The following is a 23,915-nucleotide window of genomic DNA, read 5'->3' on the forward strand; positions in this document are numbered from 1 at the left end:
TGAAGACACTTGCATAAGACTCAAGATGCTATACAGCAGGATAAATGTCAGAATTTCATGATTCTGAAGCAAACTTTTACTTTTCAGTCTTTTAGACATCTCACACACACACACACATGTACAAACGAACAGAGAAATACATACATGCATACATAATTTTACCTGACAACCTCCATTCCAGTTTTCTTCAATTTTCCATGAACAGTGACATAAGGCATTGCAAAAGTTTCGTTAAATTCTGTTTGATCAGAAAATCCACTATTTTTCATTCCAAGTGGAACAAATATGTAATCCTTGATCATTTCTTCCCATGTTTTATTTGCGATTCTTTCAGCAATGTGAGCTGCAAGAACATACATGTAGTTGTTGTAGTTGAAAGTATTTCGAAATATTCCTAATGCAGGCTGATAGCGAATCATTCTGGAAAGAGAAGATAAAGAAATTTATTTTTGAAATAATCTCCATACATTGAAATTATATAAAATAAACACCAATTTGAAACAAAAAGGAAATGAAAACAAGCCTATTAACAATTCTGAAACATATTAATTTCTTGGTAGACGCCAGCATTACTAATTATAATTCAATTTGAAACAATTTTTCTTTCTTTCTTCCTTTCTTTCTTTCTTTCTTTCTTTTTTTTTCTTTCTTTCTTTTCTCTTTTCCTTTCTTTATCCCTCTGGCCAGGCTTCCAGGGGTTCACCACACACACACACTTGCACATATGTGCATGCACATATATATGCACATACATTATATGCATTTATATAAATACAAACACATATAAATAACAAAAGAACATTTTCTTTCAGATTTATATAAAAGGTAAATAATCTTCTGTAAAAAATCATATCTGATGAGTTCCAGAAATGAATGAGCTGAAAGTACTGCTAAATGATTATCCAAAATTTTGAGTACTTCTTTTTCCTTATATAAAACCTGTACACTACTTCAAACATTCTATACACACACACACACACATATGTGCATATAAATATGTATATATATATATATATATATATATATATATATATATATATATCATCATCATTTTAACATCCATTTTTCCATGCTTACAAGGGACAAACAACTTGTTGAAGCAGATTTTTCTATGGCCTGATGCCCTTCCTCTCACCAACCTTTACCTATTTCCAAATAAGGTTATATATCTCTCCTTATCTAAACATATTTTTACAGAGGATTGGAAACAAATGATACTGCTTGTATATCAATGACACTGTCACCTGTCACATGATATCAAGGCAAGGAAACAGTAGCATACAAACACACACACATGTATGACAGGCTTCTTTCAGTTTCCATCTTCCAAATCCACTCACAAAGCTGTGGTTCGTTGGCCCAGGGCTATAGTAGAAGACACTTACCCAAGGTGCCACACTGTGGGACTTAACCCAAAACCATATTGTAACTTTTTACCATACAAGCACTCTTGTACCTACATCATAGCCACATCTACACCTGCATCATAACCATAGCTAACACTGAGACTACATTTTATTCCATCTCAAATTAGCAACCATAAATTGTTTTTTGATATTTAAACTTCACAAACATAAGCAAAATGGCAATTCTATACATGTCCGACATCTGACAAGCTTCCACATAGTTTCCATGTTATATTTGACTTGCAATCCTTGAGTTAACTTTTGGCTTCTACCTTAGTTAGGAGACAAAGTAGAAGATACTATGCAGTAGGAATGACTCCTGATCCTCATGACTGTAAAGCAATATTTCTTAAGCTTCGTTATAACTAAATTTGACATCAATATAACTACACAACAAAATATTTTTTTGTTTTTTGGAAAGAATTTTTACCGACTGAACTGGGCTCGGGTAACATTCTTGGGAAATCCATATAATAATGGTTGGAAATAACCTGGCATTCCTGTACGATGACTCAGCATATCTTTTAGGGTCATATGGTCTGTTCTTTCTTCATCAGTAAACTCAAAATCTTTGATGTATTCTTTTACTGGAGTATCCCATGTAATACTACAAAAAAAAAAAAAATATATATATATATATGTATTATCATCATCATCATCATTTAAAGTCTATTTTCCATGCTGGCATGGGTTGGACAGTTCAACAGGAACTGACAAGTCAGAAGACAGCTTCAAGCTCTGCTGTTTGCTTGCATATATATAGGTATATATGTGTATGTGTGTATATATATATATATATATATATATATATGTAAATATATAAAAACAAAAGGATAAAGAGAGCAAAGGTAAGGTTGAAGAATTTTATGGATAGTCTTACAGCTGTTTCTGGGAAGATCCAGTACTTCCCTTCATCGAAGACACAAAAAATAAAGTTATCTATTATTATATCCATAGGCGGATATTTTTAGTATGAAGTGGTAAAGAGTGTGATGTGCTGAAAAAAGAGAGAACAGTACTTGAAGAGTAGTTTCATTCCCGTGGTAAATATCCGTGTAGAAATTCGTGCAGATTAATCCTTGTGTGAATAATCCGGAAATTTATGTTGGAACGAAAGTTGATATAGCTTAGGTGGCAGAGGTATATATATATTCCATCTTGCAATAGATTTTTGCTTGTTTACTTGAAGGATGTCCAAGCCAAGTGAAAAGTTAGTGGTAATTAGGTCAAGTCAAGACGATAGAATTTGGAAGGAGATAGAGAAGATATAGAGGCGGAGGATGATAGCGATATATTTATGGTCAGTTGGTCTTAACAGGGTAGAGGGGAAGAGCATATATAGTGAAGGAAGAATAGGAGGATGAGGTTAAAAGGTCAAGTGAGTAGGAAAGAATGCGTGTGCATAGTATATAGGTGGTGGGGGTATGAGTGATAAACGAAGGACAGAGATAAAGGAGAGGGATGGGTGGGAAAGGTAGTTAGTAGTATCATATTTTTGGATGCTGCCAAGCCTATTTATAGACGGTGGAAAGGGATAGAAAGAGGTGACATAGTCTGTTTGTGTAGGTAGTGTTCTTGTTAAATTGAGAATATGAGAATTAGATTTGGTGGTATATGTGTGGTGAAATGATCGAAAGGAAATAATCCTATTTCAAAAAGATGGTGAAAGATGGATGTTTTTGCCAGGTTGAATATGTTGCCTATGGGGGGTTGTATTATTATGTTGCGTGATCATTTGCGCAATTTTGTTTGTGATAGAACCTGAATGTGTGGAAAGAGCGGTGGTTGCAGTATTACCTGTATCCTCCGGGGTTTGGTTAAATCCAATACCCTCCACAACCTTATATATATATATATATATATATATATATATATATATATATATATATATATATGATATATATAATGTGTATATGTGTCTGCATGAAGAGATGTGAGTGTGATGTGTATGTGTCTGTGTATATATACATATGTACATATGTATATATACATATATTTGTGTGCGTGAGTGTGTGTATGTATGTGTGTGTGTGTGTGTGTAGGTATTAAGTTGAGGAAAAAGTGTATGTGCCGTGTAAAGCATTATTTTAACATGGTATTATTTTTTAAATAATGCCATGTTAAAATAATGCTTAACACGATGCATGAACTTTTTTCTCAACCTAGTATATATATATATATATATATATATATATATATATATATATATATATATATATATATATATATATATATATATATAAATAATGGATACAATAGAAAAAGTTAAAACCAGGCAAATTATGGTTAACACGTATCTATATGGGTTTAATTAAGATAAAATAAGAATTGTCCTAGCTGAAACATATATTGGTATATTAGAGATATTAAAATATATAGAAATATAAAAATATAAAAATATATGAATAGTAAAAATATACATGGACATATAAATATATGGATATATAAACATAATAATAATGGAATATAGATAAAAATAATAATATAACATAGATAAAAACGTTTTTTTAAAATTAAAATATGGTATACAGAAAATAATAGATATTAAAAAGAGATACTCCATAAGATACCCCATATAAATCCAAATAATATTAATAAGACAAAAATTATAGATAGGAATGCAAAAACCTGTAATTGTAGGGCTCCTGAATTATGTCCACTCACTGGTTTCTGTTTACGTAAAAATGTAATCTATGAATGCAGTGTGGCAAATGACAAACATCAAGCTAGAGTAGGAAGTGCTATAGACTTTAAGAGACGATATAGAACACATGTAAATTCTTTCAATAAGTTAAAATATAAAATCTCAATGGCACTAGCTAGATATATACATGACTTAAAATTACAGAATATTAATTATACATTATCTTGGTCTATTATGGATGAGGCCCCACCATATAATACGATTACGGGCAGATGTTGAATGTGCATAAAAGAATCATACAATCCTTCACATGTATAATTCCACTGTTTTAAATAAACTTTCTGACGCTATTCATTCATGCAACCATAGATGCTACTCAACTTTCTTGAGATGATTTAAATCTGAATCCACTTAGCAATAGCCCTAGTAATTTCTGTTGCACAACTGAACATCCTAGCACTTATAGCAATATATCGCCAATACAAATATAAATTTTAAGAAAGACAGTAAGCAATCTAATTTTACTCCCATCAGTCCTCATAAAGACTTCCATTATTTGCATAGCTATATCCACTCTTCTATAAAAGCATCCAATTATCTCATACCTTGGTAAAGAACTGAATGCATATCCAGCGTAAACATCATTTTTCCCTGATGAAGGAGACATTCTCTGAAAATGAATCTTAAGATTCATTTGCTATTTTGAACGAATGAACTCCAGAAACAATCATTGGAATACTTTATTTTTTTCTAACATGCAACCCAAAACTCTTTTTAATGCCTATTATTTTCTCTACACCATACTTTAATTTAAAAAAAAAACGTTTTTTATCGATATTCCATTATTATTTTTATCTATATTTCATTATTATTATGTTTGTATACCCATATATTTATGTGTCCATGTATATTTTTACTATTCATATATTTCTATATTTTTATATCTCTAATATATCAATATATGTTTCAGCTTGGACAATTCTTACTTTTATCTTAATTAAACCCATTTAGATATGTGTTAACTGTATTTTGCCTGATTTGAACTTTTTCTATTGTATCCATTATACTTATCTATGCCTCAGGTTCAACTTGAGCACTTCTACGCTGTCTATGTGTTTCGAAAGAAAATTATAACTATATATATATATATATATATATATATATATATATATAATACAAATAAGAAGATAAAGAACGACTTCAACATCTTTAATGATCAGTTACAACTGTTTCTGTACCAACTTTCCTTTCAACACCAGTTCACACAAAAGTTCCAAGTGAAAATTTACATGATATTTGTGGTTTTAAACATTAGAGTGACTTTGCTTCAGTCTTGCATCAAAGGTGGGTTCTTACATTGTGCATCTATCAGACATTGTGTTTTTGCTTATATTGGGAAGAAACAAAGCAAATAAATGTGAAAATGTAAATAGACTGTGAAAAGATTGACAGGGCAAGTACAGTGTCAGTGCCAAAGTAAGTAAAAGTATGGTTAGGGGATGAAGAAGCAGTAGAAGAGGAAGGAGATGAGAGAAAGAGAAGGAGGGGGACAAGAAGAAGAAGAAGAAGAAGAAGAAAGTGAAAATAAATAGTTGGAAGGAAAAAAGGGTGATGTGGATAGTAACAAGTGATCCCGCTTGTTACAATCTCCAGTATCAAATTACAATAGACAAGTTAATTGTAATTCTGGTGTAGAATTTTAAATATTTAGTGATAAAATAAAGAAAATAACAAAGAGAAAAGGAAGGATGGTTGTAAAAACAATAGAAACAATCACTGCAACTATAATAATAATGAGAAGAAAATAATAACAATACTACTACTACTACTATTAAGAATAATAGAAATAAAGATACCCATAATATTAGAAATGATAATAATATTAACAATAATATAATAATAATAATGATGATGATGATGATGATGATGATGATGACGATGATGATGACGATGATGATGACTTCCCACAAACGAATATAAAAAGGAGCAAATTAGTCACTCAGTTTAAAACATCACTGAGCAGTTATGCCCAGAAACATAGCTACCAGAACAAATAGAGGCAATTTTCGATCTATCAGCCTGCAATATGATAAATATATCCATTCGAAGAACAAGGAAAGGATGTCATGTCAAAAATTTGAACTTCAACAAACAGACCCATCTCTTATTGTCACCATCAATACTTTAATAACAAGCCAAAACTTATACCAGATTGGTCATCACTCGGGACAAGGACTGCATCACCCAGTAGGGAACTAGACTGTGGTCAAAAAGTCTGCTGTTACTGGAACAAATAGAGAAAGAGTTACTTTCTAACCTAGATTCAGGGCTCCTTCATTGGAATTTCAACAACATCAACAGGATGTTTTTGTATGTATGTATATGTGCAGATTTGCATGTTTTGTTTTATGTATGTATTCTCATGCATATAGTTGCATAGCTAGACATACTCATATATATTTAAATGATAAACTTCTGGAAGGTTTTAAAGATTTTTACAGTTCCAGTGATGGCTTGAATGTACCAGTGAAAAACCAATAAAATGTAAACACAACAGTCCTGAAACCAGAAAGGAGAAAGCTGATTTGAAGACTACAAAGTCTTCAAATCAGCTTTCTCCTTTTCTCAAGATTGGTATTTAGGCAAACATCTGCTGGGCAGCTAATTTCCACAACTGCGCACTGTTTCTCCTCTCTATCCCAAATCCTTAGATCAGGACTGTTGTGTTTACATTTTATTGAGTTTTCACCAGTACATTCAACCAGTATTCCTTTTTATTAGGAGTGGTTATGGCTTCCACCATACTGTAGATTCTTATTTCTTTTTCCTCAGAGTTATCCTTTCATATGTATGTATGTATGTATGTATGTATGTATGTATGTATGTATGTATTGTATGTAAGCATGTATGTGTGTATCCATGTTTTGTATATGTATAAACAGGAATGACTTACATTACCAAAAAAAAAAAACATTTATAAACTACCAAGAAAATATACAGCTTCATTAAAAATAGATGCTTCACTCACAAAAATACTTTGAAAATATGATAAAAATAACTAAAATTCTGCAATAGAACACTAATGATATAAAAGATACTTTTATGGAACTGAAAAAAAATATCATTTACATCATTTATGGAGCAAAAATTCAGGAAACACAGAAATATTTACATTCTAAAATATATACAAATCAGACAAGGCAGATCCTTCCTCAATGGGAGTAGCCTTGTAACATAAATAATAATTTGTATTTTAATATACAAAAGTCATAAATGACATTTATAAACTAAAAACTTATGTTACAACAGAAGCATAAAGTACACCATCATCATAATCTTCATCATCATCATCATTGTCGTTGTTGTTGTCATCATCATTATCATTATCATCACCATTTAATATCTTTTTTTCCATACTAGCATGAGTTGGACAGTTCAACAGGAACTGGTAAGCTGGCAAACTGTGCTAAACTCCAGTGTCTGTTTCAGCATGATTTCTAAAGCTGGATGCTCTTCCTAACATCAACCAGTTTACAGAATGTCCTGAATCCTCTTTTTTATTTAGAACCAGCAATGGTTAGGTCTGCAAGTAACTCACAAGACTCCTCAATTAAGGTGGAGAGTAGTACTGAGGGAAGTGGCTTTATGCCAGGTGATTAGAGGTTAAAGTATGATGAACAGGTATTTGCTGTAGGAAAGACACATGGTTATCCCAGTTGGGAGAGAGAGATAGTGGTGAGGATGTATCACAGAACACCTTCAAGATACTGGAAGGTATAGGTAAAAGAAGAAATGCAGAGGATTGGACAGAGTGAGCGGGTAAGTAATTACATTAGTATGAGGAGTGGTAGCTGGATAGGAAGTAATGCACCAAGTGATGAACATGGGAAGGAGTATGGTCAATCATGAACATTAATTGGGGAGAAAGGTAACAGATGCAGGAGTAGTTCAGGCTGATGTGCGGGATTGGGGCAAGAGAAATGCACTATGCCAGGAATGAAGTCAGAAGTACATAAGGATGGAAATAGTGGGAGATGAACAGAGGTAATGGGATGGGTCTACTATTAGCAAAATGAAGGTTGTAAAGGGAGAGGGTGAACGGGGCATTCAGAGGGAAATAGAATAGCAAGGGAAGATACTGAGTAGGATCTTGTTTTTGCTTAGATAGATGGATCTTCCCAAAGACAGAAATCACTAATATACTCAGTCTTTTGTCATCTCCACCACAAAGCTCAACAGCTGCAGTTCATTCTTCACAATTTCATTTCACAAGTAACTGAATCTCCATCTTTCACAGGTTCCATCTACATTTAGCAAGTGGTACTTCTTTATGCAGCTGTCCTCATTCATACAAATCCATACCATTGCAATCTGCTCTCTTGCACATTACATCTGATGCCTCTTTTGCCCAATTTTCTATTTGCTCTTTGTCATACAAGTACACTGACATTGCACATCCAGTAGAGCATTCTAGCTTCGTTTCTTTCTAGCCTTCACATGTCCTCTGCATGTACAGCCCATGTTTCACCACCATGTAACATAGATGTTCGTACATAAGCACCATTCAATCTACCTTTCACTCCAAGAAGGTAACCTTTTGTTACAACAAAAGTATAAGCTCTCTGAAGTTTTCCAGACAGTTCTTATTCTAGCAGCTATACTTTCAGCATCCTCCTCCACTGCTAATTAGATCAACTATATCTCAGAAATTATCTACTACCTCAAAGGACCCTCCTGGGTATTCAAGGAAATCTATTTCTTGTGTATTCTTATTCTCCTGGGCATTCAAGTATTCTCCTGGGCATTCAAGGAAATCTATTTCTCATGTATTCTTAGTGTTTATTGTTCTTGCATATCTGCTACTCACAAAATCCATTTTCTCTATAAACCTTTCTGAGATTCACTGCACCTCTAATATGTTTATAATTTGCTCTGGGTACTCTGGATGGAATCTCTACCTACACATTTTCTACATATTGAACAGGCGTATTTCCTCAAAAGGATTAGTGGTTTATTACTTTCTTCCTCTTACAATAACTTTGTTCTCTAAGTTAACTTTAAGGCACTTTGATTCCAAGTTTTGCTTCCACAACTGAAATTTCTTTTTCCTTAACATTAATATAATAAATAAATAAATACATGCATGCATGCATGTGTTCATGCACCTGCACACGCGCACACACACACACACACACACATACATACATGAATGTCATATCATATCCCTTTGGCAACATCTTTTAACCACCAAGTGTCAAAGTGCATCCCTTGACCAGGTTTGCATACATGATGCTGATAACATAATAAGACTTGGAAGGCAGTTCCTTGAGCAACATTCCTTGTCTGATAACCTAGAATACATGCCCAAAGAAGTCGCACAACTCTGCCACAATATATCATCAGATGAAAGGATGAGCATATATGACCAGAAAACTATGCATGGATATGTTAGTAGAAAGCTCCAAGATGATAGTAACATTATCATCAAAGCAGTCTACCATGGACCAATAGTCAGATTACTACTTCCTACTTTGAAGGTTATGTGTTTGCAATCCAGGAACAGAAAATGTCAACCAAATATTTGATGCACAAAAGGGATAGAGATGCAGGAAAAGCAATAAAATGTGACAACTAATGCAGATTTTGTGGAGTTAACACTGAAGATAACACCCATGTCATAAGCAGTTGTCCAAAGATGTCATCATGTTACTATCTACCAATAAGACATGATGTTGTAGCTAGGACACTCTATAATGAAATCTGTCAGAAGGATAACCCTGAGGATGAAGAAATAAGGACCCACAGTATGGTAGAAGCCACTCATAATAAAAAGGAATACTAGTGGAATGTACCAGTGAAAACCTCAATAAAATGTAAACACAACACAGCTGATATAATGATTTGGGATAGAAGAGAAACTGTGTACAGTTGAGGAAATTAGCTGCCCAACAGATGTTAACATAAAGCTGAAGATCAGTGAAAAAGAGAATACCTAGGCTGAACTTTTGAGAAATCTGCATTTACTCTATCCAGATTACAAGTTCAGGTTTAAACCTGTAATTATTGGAACACTGAGATATGTAACACACCTCTTAAATACCAATCTTGAGAAATTAGGCTTCTCAAAACCAGAAAGGAGAGAGCTGATTTGAAGACTACAGATTCAAGCTATCACTGGAAATGTAAAATTTTGTAAAACTTTCCAGAAGTTTATCATTTAAATATATATGAGCATGTCTATATATGCAACTATAAGTATGAGAATACATATATAAAACAAAACATGCATATCTGCACATATACATGCATACATACATACATACGTACATACATACGTGCATACATACATACATATATACATACATACATACATACGTACGTATGTACGTACATACATACAAACAAAAATACCTTGTTGTTCATGTTGAAATTCCAATGAGGGTGCTTTGGATCTAGGTTAGAAACCAGCTCTTTCTTTATTGGCAAAAAATCTTGAAATAAAACTGAATAATGATACACACACACACACTCGCACACACATACACACATACATACATACATGATAGTTGTCCACTCTTGGATCAAGGAAGACCATCACTGACCATTAAGAGCATTGTGCATTCAAACAAATTTATACTTTACACTTGTTGCTCCACTTGGTAACTAATGAGCCCAATTATTGATAAGCATACACATCCACAGATTTTGTAGATAAAGATGCCCCCATTCACTATACTGGCTGTGCATTTTCATGCAACTCACTAAACTTCTGCATGAAATGTGCATGTTTTTTTTTTTTAAATACCTCCCTTTGTTTCTTCCAAAAGTATTAATGACAAACATTGCTTTTTCAATTGACCTCTCATACATGTATGTGTACATACAAGCATAAAACATATATCCAAACATAAAACGTATGCATGTGCACATGCGCACACATGCCCCCCCCATACACACATATATACAGACAGACAGACAGACTTCCCTATAATTGCACAGATAACAAATGAGAAAACAAAATTTCTTCACAGCTAAACTTTGCACATTTTAAACAAACCACATCAACACACACACACATACTCCACCTAGTTAACTACTACAGGAATTTTTCCCTAGACATTAATTTCTGCTCCACACACCTTAAGTACCACAATTCTCCACATTTTCCTGGCACTACTTATCAATTATCATCACAACACACCTAGACACCAAAAAAAAAAAGAAATAAAAAATGAAAGCAAAATCACTTTTCCAAACTTCTGAATGAGTTCCACCAAGAAATGAAATCAAAATTTTCACAATCCAACAATAACCACAATTACAGACAGATACTGCATTACACACATTTACCTAAAAAAATTGTAGACATATTTGAAAAATGATAGTTGTGGTGTTTCCTTGTTTTTGCTATAATCTTGAGGGTTTCATAAGCAACCTCGCTGCTGCCCTTCTTTAACTCCAGCTTCTGGTCTACTATCCATTCCTCTTTGGCTTCCCTCGTTTTCTTTCTAATTCTCCTATTCATGGTGTTGCATTGCTGACTTACCTCCTAACCCATTAGCTTGAACTTCCTCAGGTTCCATTTTAAATCATGTAGCACCAAGATGTTATCAGTGTGTGTTTTTTTTTCCTTTCCCCTTCTCCATAACATTATACAGCCATTTCCTGAAGTGCTTCCTTGATGTTGTCAGTTAGGGAGTCTATATCATCTTCCAGAAAGAAAAGGGCTGCAAATCTGCCACCCATTGTCACCTCAAACACTGCCACAACCCTGAGATCTTTCAGCTTGTCTATGTCAAATTGAATATGTGTAGCTCTTTTCTTATGAATTATTTTCAGTTTGAACCTCATTGTCATTAGGACCAAACTATGATCACTTGATATTTGCATCAGAGAAAATCCTAGTCAATGCTGGACTTGAACTTTTGAGGTGCAAGGATGAAGTCAAATTGGTTATGAGTCCTGCCACTGGGTTCATGCCATGTTGTTCTTTGTGAGGTTTTCTGTTTATCGCAATTGAATAGGCAGGTAGTGAACAGTGCATTTGTGGATCAGAGGTTAAAGAACCATATTTGATGGCATAAAATATGCATAGGCATATTAGATATACACTGTAATTTCAGCAGTGCATATTCAGGAAAAAATTTCTAGAGTATTAAAGCATGTAATATAAGCCCAACTTTTAGGAGCCAGGACCCAAGCCAACACACAGTACCCACACAAGTGATGCAGTCACACACTCACAAATACCTTTTTACCATATTCTAAAGGCTTCTGATTCAAGAAATATTTCAGCAGACTACAACATTTGCAGACCCTCTACAACACTTGAATAAAACCCAGAAAGGAGTACTACCCAACACTTGGGACACTACTTATATTACACACATAGAATTGTCATAAGCTGCACACAGAAGCAGGCCATCCAATTGATTTACAAAGATTCACTCTTCAGCATACTGTATTTTTAATGGCATATACAATTTTTAATGGCATATACACTTTTTCTCCCCAAAATGTCTCAAAAATTCCCCCTAGCTCCTAAATACTAAGTTAGACCTACATTAATCCTTTAATACACTAATATTTTTTTCTGAATATGCACTGCTGGAATTGCAGTGTGTCTAATATTCTCATGCACCTTTTATACCATCAAATATGATACTTCAACCTCTGATCCACATACTCAGAGTAGTTGTTGCCTGCCTTCTCATCTAAACTAGCAAATTGCTGACTTAAGTCATCTATCTCTCTTACTCACATCACTCTTATTGTGTCTCACATAAGAACTTCCCACTATACTTTAGATTTTCCTACTCATCCAGAATTTTCATACAATTTTGCAGTCCTCTGAGATTTGTGAAATGATACAGTAGATATTTACTTCTCCTATAGTTTCCATTAGCAGTGTTCCTTCCTTTTAAATAAGCCATAAAAAATAAAATCAAAATGTTTTACTATTTCTATCAATGCTACTGCAGAGTTTGTTTTTTGACAGCTGCATGCTATTTCTATCACTAGCTATTTAGAAATGATGTCAAGCAGACTCAAGAATAAACATAGTTACAAGTGGCTTATCAAACAAATAACACAAAGCAGTGGATATTGCAAGATTGGATTTTTTAACTCTGTGGCAGTGGCCTAAAATCTTTATCTCATAGTCCATGGGAAATATATGAAAGAAAACATATATTGATAAATATTACTTACAGGGTGACATGATAGTTTTGATAACTTACTAACAAGCATAATCTAGCAATAAGGATACTAGACAAATGGCTATATAGAATCTTTCTCAATGAAAATAGCAGCTAAATTTTCTTCAAATCATACCCTACTGGTATAAAAACAAGATGGTCACAGTTGGAAAGCTTTGATAATAATTTTGCTAGATGAGGATGTTGAAATAATGCAATCAAAGACATAATAACTTCAAATAAAAAGAATAGGATGGTCTTGGCAGGTGGAATGTCTTTGTCTGCTGGATCAGTGATTATCTGGAGATGATCAATAACTACAATATCAAGATGAAATGCAGTGGATATTGTAGTTCTATGGATATACTATGATTGAAGAAAAGAGGGATCAGTCACAGCTAGAATAACTTTGATTCTAGGTCTGCTGGATAAGAGTTTACCTGGGGTTAGGCAATGGTTACAACAACACCAACTAAGAGCACAGTGGATAATGTAGTTTAAGGTACATTATGTTTGAATGAAAAAAAAAAAGAAAAAACAGGATTGTCACAGTTGGAACATATTTGATGGTAATTCTACATCAAGCCTATAAATTCATAAAACAGGAGCTTTTCAAGATGTTTAGGCTGAAGGGTTAACTCTGTGATGGACTGGTATACGTCCTGAACTCAACACCATTTTATCAGTGTTAATCCCTAATCCATCCACTCCAAAGTGCCCACTGGAACTTATTTTCAACTGCATGTACCAGAGCAACATGAAATAAAGTGCTTTATTCAAGAACACAATGTGCCATTCAATCTGAGAATTTAACCCATGACTTAATAATTATAAACCTTAATACCTTATCCACTAGACTATACGCTTTGATACCTTTGATCATAAGAGTGCTAAACAAGGCTTACCCTGGAATTAAACAATAATGCAAACAAAGTATACAAATGATAAGGTACTTCTAGCACATTATGTCTCAATACATTTGACTATAGGTTCTTTAATCTGGGCTAATTCGACAGCAAAGCAACAACAAAAGTTACAAAAATTCTAACACTTACTTAGTTGTGTCTGATAACAGCTTTGCAAGTAGTGTTGTTGTGAATCCTTTAGTGACAGATCCAATGAAGAATTTTTTTTCCTTGTCATTCCGGATGCCTTTCTCTCTGTCTGCTAATCCAAATCCTTTGGATAATAAAATCTCACCATTTTTCACCATAGCAACTGAAACAGCTGGTATATTCCGACATTTCATGACGGTTTGTATGAATGCTTCATATTCACACAAACTTTTTTTCAGCGCCAAGTCTTGGCCATGGAATGATGGAGTGCTATCACAATTATTGGATGCCTTGTAGCCCTGCGTGGCTTGAAACTGAAGGTCTCGTTTAGTTTTAACTTTTTTGCCAACTCTTTTGCTAACATTACTCTTACCAATATTAATGGTAAAACGTTTATAACTGGTGCTAGCAGCAACATTACTAATGTCCCCATCATCTCTATTAATGCTTCTATGTTTTCTCCTACGTGAATTGATTCTTTTACTAAAACTTGTGTCACTGTTGTTGCCATAGTTATTAATGTTACCGTCATGATTAATTTTACCCCTACTACTACCGCTGCTGCTGCCACTGCTTTCGATACTACTGATGTTGTTGCTGTAATTGTTATAGCTTCTATCGTTATTGCTCTTATTGGTATAGTTAGTTCTGTTGTTCCTCCTAAAATTATTTTTACTGTTGTTGTGATTGCTACTGCTAACACTATTGTTCCCGTTGTTATTATTTCTTTTGTTGACACTGACAATTTCATCCAAGCTATTAATGATTTTTTTCTTTGTTTTCTTGATATCATTGTTCTTGGGGCTTTTGTGTTTCCTTCTTTTGCTATTAGGTTCGTTGCTGTTGTGGTTAATATTTTTGCTCTCATTCCTACTGTCATCACTGATAATGATGTTTTTGTGATTGTTGTTGTTGTTACTGTTGATGTTTCTTTTATTGCTTTCACCATTTATATTGTTGCTGTCGTTGTTGTTGCTGTTGTTTCTATCGCCGTGGTCCCTTGTGCTATGTTTCCCGCTAGAACTACCTTTGTTATCTTTGAAGCTACCGCTTCTGTTGTTGGCGTTACTGTTCCCGTAATCATACGTAACAATGATATAACCACTTTTACTGTTGGTACCACTGATGCCGTTCTGCCAATGATGACCACCAACATTATCACCATCACCAGCATCAGAGCCACCATCACCAGTTTCACCACTGCTATCAGCTTTTATAATTATCTCCTTTTCTGCACCATTGTCATCGCTCTCATCTCGGACGACAATGAACTCTACGTTTTTGTATTCAGAGGTGCTACTTATGTCCTTTTTGTTGTTAATGCTACTGTCTGTGTTAGTGGTAGTTCTCTTGCTTGTTGTACTGTTACATCTTTTGTTTTTGTTCTTGATGATAGTGGTGGGGGTGCTACTACTGTTGTTGTTGTTGTTGTTGTTGTTGTTGTTGTTGTTGATAACAATGATGTTGTTTGTGGTGGTAGTCGTCGTGTAGCTGGTTACGTCGGTTACATTGTCTTCCAGTATCCGAAAAACTTCAGCGCTGAAGGCTGCTGAGAAAATACTCACTATTAAAAGACATACTACACGACTGTGCAGCACTGGTCTTTCGTCAGTCATCTTTGCCACTGCAGCTAAATGGTGCAATGTAGAAAATGTGCATGTGTGTCTGTATGTGTGTCTGTATGTGTGCCCGTGTCTGTCTGTCTGTCTGTCTGTGGGGAATTGGGTGTAAATGTATGTGTGCGCGTGTTATCATTGAATGCAGAAATGTATGCGTGTGTCTGTCTGCATGTAGGAGAGGATTTGAGTATATGGGTGTGTGCGTGTATATGTGAATGTACGTGAGTGATTGGGTGTAGATAAACTCGTGTATGATTAAATCTAGATATGTGCGCGTAACTGGGTGTATGCGTGTGTTGAGTGTAGACGTGTATGTATGTAATTGTGTGTGTGTGTGTGTGTGATTCTGATAAAAGGCGAAGAAAAAAGAGCTGACGTAAAGAGAGAAGGATAAGTGAATGAAAAAGAAAAGGAGAGACGGACAGACAGAACGAGAGATAATGAAAGGGAAAAAGAAGAAAGGTGGAGTGGACGCAGATTGAGGAGTAGATAGATACAGAGAGAGGGCGGGAGAATGAAAACATAGATATTGATAGTTATTAAGCGTAGCCAATAAAGGATTTTCCACATGGTCATTCGATCTGCTAGATAAAAAAAAAGCAACTAAATCTTCCTTTACAGTCTTAAAAGATCTTAAAATGGGAGGGAGACTTTGGATAATGTAATCCTTTATGTTATGTTATATTATATTATATATGCATGTGCATGTATGTATATTATATATTATGTGTGTGTGTATTACGTGTGTATGTGTATACACACGCGCTCGCACACACACTCACACACACACACACACACACACTGGTCATATTTTATTATTTTACGAGCACCTTGCAATCTGGTCGTTCTCTTCGTCAGTTGACGATTGGAGGTTAATACCATGATTTCTGCACCGTACAACAGTATACGTCTCTGTCATCGCGTAGCAATGATGCTACCAGGGAATGAATGATCAGGTTTATTTGGTCAACACTGTTGTCCATGCAGCCACCACATCTAGCCAAGGTAGCTGGAAGTAATCCATTGATTTGTATTATGGTTTAGATACCATATATATAAATGTGTGTGTGAGAGAGACACAGAGAGAGAGATATTAGGCGGAGATTTGGATCAGGACGCCCACATAATTGGTTTTTCTCGGTTTTGATGGTAATTTTCCACCACATCTCCCCTATGCCTCCTCCAGATCGATTTTGTCCAATTTGATGGGGCAGTACTCACTTTAAAACGATGGTGGGTGCCTTTTCCGTTAAAAAAAAAATGAAAATTTTTTCAGACGGAAAACTGTGATTTAAGGGAGATTTAGCTGTTGTTTCTAGCACATCTAACGACCACCTGGTACCTTCTTCGTTTCTTTGCCAATCTGACATGTATTGATGTTTTTCAATATTTTTCTTCCCAGAAACACATTTAATGGAATGATGATGCGGAAGTAACACACGGGTTTTGTTTAGCTCAAGAGTGGTCCATTGCTGGGATTTAAGCAACAACACAAAAATATCGGTGACTTAAAATTTTAACACCACCATCCCCGTCGCACCAACCGAGTCCTTGTGTGCTTGTATGCGCGCGCGAGTACATATGTAAGAAAAACACGTATTTACTAACAGAAGCATACCTTTTTTTAAACGACTGTGGATAAATCCTAGCAATGACTTTCATAGGCTTATCAATATTTTAAAATTATAAACGGGGTGGGGGAGAGGTTAAAAAAATCAAATTTTCAAAACTTTTTAATAGAATACTTTCCTGTTAGTAAATGTTTTTTTCTTATACACACACACACACACACAAACGCGCGCGCGTACGAACTCGCTTGGTACCGTGGGTGGAGAAACGAGGGAGATACCAGGTGGTCGTCGGATGTGCTAGAAACAACAGCTAAATTTTCCTGAAATTACACACCTTTTTACCTAAAAATATCTTCAGTTTTTTTGCTGTTTTTTTTTTAACGAAAAAGGATTCTCACATCGTTTTTAAGTGCATAAGGCCAAAAAAGAATTGGTCAAAATCGGTCCAGAAGGGTAGTGGGTGGAGGGGTTGGGCAAAAAAAAATAATAAATTTCCAAAAATTTTTTCATGAAAAGCTTCCCACCTACCCCCATTATTTCAAAGGCTGTGGTGAAAATACAAATTGGAAAAGAATCCCATCAAAACAGAGAAAATCCAACTTCTGTGGGCGAACTGGTCCGAACCTCATCTTATATTATATTATATTACATTATTTAGTGACAGTTTGACACAACACTATACAACTCTGTACACAGAATGTTTGGGCTAAGTATATATATATTTGTATGTATATACATATGAGGTGTAGAAATTTTGTGACTTCTTTAAGAGATGCAGTTATACCGACACTAGATTGTTGTTTTAGTATATTATTATACATCTAATAAGCTGACTTGCCACTTTTTTATTCCAGATTGAAGGAGACAGCTGAAACAGGCATTTTGAACACACCCTACGAAACACTGCTAGCTACAAGTGACTAATTTTCAAAATGTGTTTTTTTTTTAAGCTCACTATACAATAAAGTTTTGCGTTAAAGTGGGCAAAAATACTATGACACTTATGAAATGCTCCGGACTGCTTGAGGATTAAATTTTTCACTGGCACAAGGGGTTTAAGGATGGTAGAAATGAAAAGAGTGGGAGGGAAAGGGATACCAAAACATCAGAGCTGGTTAAGAAAATACACAATTTTCTGAATGAAAACTTGTGTGTCTGTAAAGACAATAGGCATACAGTTTGGAGTTGGTGTGGCAACTGTACACAGAATTATTTGTGAAGATCTTAGCATGTGCAAAATTTTTCCACAGTGCTCAGTGGTGAGCATCTTGGTAACCAACAACTTGACTGAGATGGACATTAAAACTGTCCCTCACCCTCCTTGTAACTTTTGGATGTTCTCCAAGCTGAAGGAGAACTTCAGGGCCTGTCATTTTGAAGATGAAAGAGACTGTGACAAAAGTACTGGACACTTTCACTTTGGAGGTCTTCCATGGACCTTCACAAAATAACTGGAGGGCTACAACAAGTGCATTGAAGTTACACAGTCCTACTTTGAAGGAGATTAGAGTTTTGTACTTCTTTCAAATTAATAAATGTCTCCCTTGAAAAAGTTTGTGAACTTCTGGAATGCACCATGTATATACATACATACATACATACATACATACATACATGTGCACACAAATATATACAAGGCATCAAAAATAAGAATGGAGACATATTTCTTCAAAAGCTTGTTTACTACAGTATTATATACAATACATCCACTTAGATCTCTGTCTGACACGTGTTTCTACTGCATAGATAGCCTAAGATGTGGCATCCAGTTGCATCCTGCTGACTCAATTGCATTATAAGTTTAGCCAGGGTATACATATCCATGCAGCTTTATTCACGGTGTTACTACTACAGGTTTTTGAAACAAACTGAAGAGTTCAATGCTTGACAGTTTTATTCTTGGTATAATTTAGGTGGAGGGTGTGTGTATTTAGTGTAGAAGATACCAGAGGTTATTGTGAAATACAATATGGCAATAAGCTTGTCATCATTTAAACTTAGAGTGACCCTTAAGGTTTTAAAGGAAAAACCCTCAAGTCACATATATTACAATTTCTACAATTCCTAAATGACAGAAAATATTACTATTATGTTATGTTATATTCTAGGTATAAAATCAAATGACTGGAATTAAGTAATGACTTGATATGTTGGAAATGGTAGCTAAATGTCCATCAAATCATAAAGTCATAAAAAACATATTTTTATTATTGGTCTTGTAATAACCTCATGCAGGTCATTATGCAATCAGATGATGTTTTTATTTTTCAATAATTTTATCAACCAATCATTGAGTGATATTCTAACAGCTTTTTTCATCTATATAAAGCTGAAATCAAAAGAATCTCTCTCATTTACTCAGCTGTCTGCAGCCACGAGCAAAGTAATTTACTTTGTTTTATCTCTGAGTTGAGCATACCATCCTGGTGCTGCTCTTTCCAGACAAGACATAGTGAAGACAGCACTTGAATCAGCTACTTTTCCACTCACATTTTCACCTAATTTATAAAGCAAGACATTTTAAGCTGAATAAGAAATCAATTCACCATAATCTTTATTTCACTAGATTACATCTATGAATGTTGTTTTCTTATTTGTTATCTCGCTCGAAACATTTCATGTGTCACCCGCACAAGAGCCAGTCCAGGGGCACTGGTAACGATCTCGCTCGAAAGATATCATATGTCGCCCGCACATGACCCAGACCAGTGGCACTGGCAGCGATCCCGCTCGAAAGATTTCATGTGTCGCCCGCACACAAGCCAGCCCGAGGGCACCGGCATCGATCTCGCTCGAAAAACCTCATGTGTCACCCGCACAAGAGCCAGTCCAGGGGCACTGGTAACGATCTCGCTCGAAAGATATCATATGTCGCCCGCACATGACCCAAACCAGTGGCACTGGCATCGATCCCGCTCGAAAGATTTCGTGTGTCTCCCGCACACGAGCCAGCCCGGGGGCACCGACATCGATCTCGCTCGAAAAAAAAAAAAAAAAACCTCATGTGTCACCCGCACAAGATCCAGTCCAGAGGCACTGGCAACGATCTCGCTCGAAAGATATCATGTGTCGCCCGCACATGAGCCAGTCCAGGGGCACTGGCAACGATCTCGCTCGAAAGATATCATGTGTCGCCCGCACATGAGCCAGCTGGTCCTGAATGTGACACTGAAAATGAACTTTTAATCTAAACAATAAGTATAATGCTTAACACACATTAATATATGTATAATGCACATATACATAAGTCTTACTTTTATTAAGGGTGTGGTTTGAAATTTATTATTTTTCTCAACATGAACAAACATCTTTCTTCAAACTTGTACTTTACAATCTTTAGGATGTTGCTTTGAAATTATTGTACCTTTTAGCATAGAAGTTCACTCTCCTTGTGACATTGAGTTACCTTGGTTAACTGAAGTACACAGTATTAAAAAAAAAAGATGGTTTTGTCATAGCTGGAGAGCCTTTCATCATAGGTATGCTGGAGGTGGAGGCACATGGCCTAGTGGTTAGAGTAGCGGACTCACTGTTGAAGGGTCGCAGGTTTGAATCTCAGACCGGTTTATGAGTGAAACACCGAAGTTCCACGCAGCTCTGGCAGAAGGTAATGGTGAACTTCTGCTGACTCTTTCACCACAAGTTTCACTCTTTGCTCTTGCATCTAGCAGCTCACTTGTGATGAACCGACATCCCATCCAGGTGGGGAACCTATACACCAATGAAACCGGGAAACCAGCCCTTTTGAGTCAGATATGGCTCAAGAAGGAACAAACAACATGCTGGATTAGAGTTGGCTTTGACTTACTAAGATACATTATGTCTGATAAAAGATGAAATGGCCAAAAAAATACTTTTATTTTTTGGCTATCAAACTCCAGGTTTTCCATTTAGATGATTATACAAAAACAAGATAAGTGGTGGCTGTAAAATTACTTGATGACTAGATAGTCAAGCTGGATCCAGGATGGTGATGCTTGAACACATCAAGGACATAGATGATGTAGTCCTTCATATTATATGTCTGATAAAGCTTGGATTATCATGAATAGAACATTTATGATTCTTTATGAATCTTTTACTTACAAAAAAATTTACCATGTAAACTGTTGTTATGGAAACGTCTTCTGTCAACCAATTAGAATGTTCTTTGTAATCTGTTCACTGCCAGTATCATTTGGCAAGCAATTTGTTCTCATTCACACACAGTGTTTTGATTGGGAAACTAAATTGGTTGTATGCATGCCCTGACATTTTCATATTACCTTTTCTAATATAATTCCATTTGTATCTAGAACGCATTGAATGCCAGAACTTGGCTGATACTTTATTACTGCCTGTAAAAGGATGAAAGACAAAATTGACCTTTACAGGATTTGAACTCAGAAAGTTAACATCCACAACTAAATATTGAAAGGCATTTTGAGAGGCACTCTAATGATTCTGAAACATGATCAATATATTTTCATGTTTTAATTTTATTGCAGACAATACAGATAATTTCTGTTTTTCTTTTTCCATTGTAATTCAGAAAGAAAACACAAGTTAAGAAAAAGGAAGTAGCCTGTATAAACAATTTTGTAAGATTAAAACCATACAATGAAATATCACTGAATCTGCAGGACACAGACAAGAAATGGATACCAAAAAATCAAGACTGTTTTGTTTGGCAGTTGGTAGAAGAATTAAAATTTCTGTGTATTTGTGTTGCAGCCTATTTCTTTGACTGGCAAGGAATTTTTTTCTTTTTGTGTTTGTGTGTCGTGTATGTGTGTGTGTGCATGCATGCATGCATGTGTGTGTGTTGTGTGCATGTGATTCTATGTGTACATGTATCGTGTGTATTGTGTGCATGTATCCTCTGTGTGTGTGTTGTGGATGCTGTGTGTATGTGTGTGTGTGTGTGTGTGTGTGTGTGTGTAAGCATGTACAGCTAAGTTTCACTACCAATTTAATTTGAATTTTTTTATGGGTTAAAATAACAGAAATTATTCCATTATTTTTATGAATTTGTTTTGCAAGATTCCTGATGTGAAATAGTGTGTTGAAACAGATATTGTTATATTTCAGGGTAGTTATTTTTTTTTCTTGCCAAAAAACACATGCACTATATAAGATGGATATGACATCAAAAATACTAGACTGTCAACTAGCATACCTTTAAGAAAAGCATTAGATAAGGCAAATCTATGGGTTAAAGTAGTAGGAAGGTCAGGAACCCCCATAAAATCCTTGATCTGTATCCCATCGATAGGTCCCCATGTATGGAGAACAATTGTATAGTATGCAGGATGAACCTTCAGGTTAACTGTAAGATTAGGAATGTAGTCTATAGCTTACGATGTACTGAGGGACGATGAAAAAACAAAACAACAAATTATATTGGGGAGATGGTACATAGCATAAGGGAATGAAGAGGTGAATATTGATGGGAACTCAAAGAGGAGAAAAGCTCATCAGTGCTCTACCAACATACTCAAGTAGAATGTAGAGGCTCATTTAATAACATAGAGGTTAAGGTATTATCAACATGACAGATTATGGAGGCCACACACATAGTAATAGACAGACTAGGCCTCAACAGAAAACATGAATGGAACAATAACACCTGCCACCACTACACCACACAACATGATGACTAAAGACAGAAGGGGGAAAAAAAGACCTAGATGCAAACAGTATAATACATACACAAAAAGCAAACATTCACATACTTATGAAATATAAGAAATAGAGATAAACAAAAAAACAAATGAAAAAAACTATGTAAACAGCATGGATACAAGCAACATAGTAAGCAAACCCATATACACACAAACACACATACAAAATGCATAGACATGCATACACACATGGACGCACACACACACACATACATACACAGATACAGACACAAATGCATGTACAGATAAGGATATACATCACAGAAAGAGAGAATAAGAGTATACACATGGATGGATGAGTTTCTGAAGAGGTCACAGGTGTGTGACAAGAGTTTTCCAGACAATAGACATAAGATATAAGAGCAATATAATAAACAAGTGAAGAACAAATATATAGTGCATGTATTTTTTGGCAAGAAAAAAAAATGACCATTCCAAAATATAACAATGTTCAATTATTATTTTTCATGAAGTAAAATCTGAGAATATTTTTATTAAGAGGTAAATTATTCAATAATTTTCAACAGCCAGAAGTTAAATAATATAAATTAGTTCAAAAGGAGAAATTATCTGAGGCCTTTCAACTGTCAGAGGTTAAATAATAGAAAAGCTCTATTCAAGCTTGAATCCATAGCTGCAACCTTAACGTTTCAAGATGTAGCCAGTCTAAGAGCTCGTGAAGACAAAGTGATACAATATCTTTGACATATTTATTACTGGACAAATCTTTCTCTTCAAACCAATTTTTTTTCTGTAATTT

At 35.0% G+C, this 23,915-nt stretch overlaps 1 protein-coding gene across 1 annotated transcript in view; it reads right to left on the reverse strand.

Annotated features, from left to right (window-relative positions):
* Window positions 1–17,472, reverse strand: part of LOC106870707 (uncharacterized) — a 30,760-nt gene extending 13,288 nt beyond the window's left edge. The window contains exons 1-3 of the mRNA XM_014916874.3: window positions 14,303–17,472; window positions 1,837–2,013; window positions 163–420 (exon numbers count right to left, since the gene is read on the reverse strand). Coding sequence (XP_014772360.2) covers window positions 163–420; window positions 1,837–2,013; window positions 14,303–15,918 — 2,051 coding nt within the window. The 5' untranslated portion in view covers window positions 15,919–17,472. The remainder of the gene's footprint in view (window positions 1–162; window positions 421–1,836; window positions 2,014–14,302) is intronic.
* Window positions 17,473–23,915: the final 6,443 nt, after the last annotated feature.

This window comes from Octopus bimaculoides, chromosome Z (assembly GCF_046866305.1).
Source record: "Octopus bimaculoides isolate indiv1 chromosome Z, ASM4686630v1, whole genome shotgun sequence".
Classification (NCBI taxonomy): Eukaryota; Metazoa; Mollusca; class Cephalopoda; order Octopoda; family Octopodidae; genus Octopus; species Octopus bimaculoides.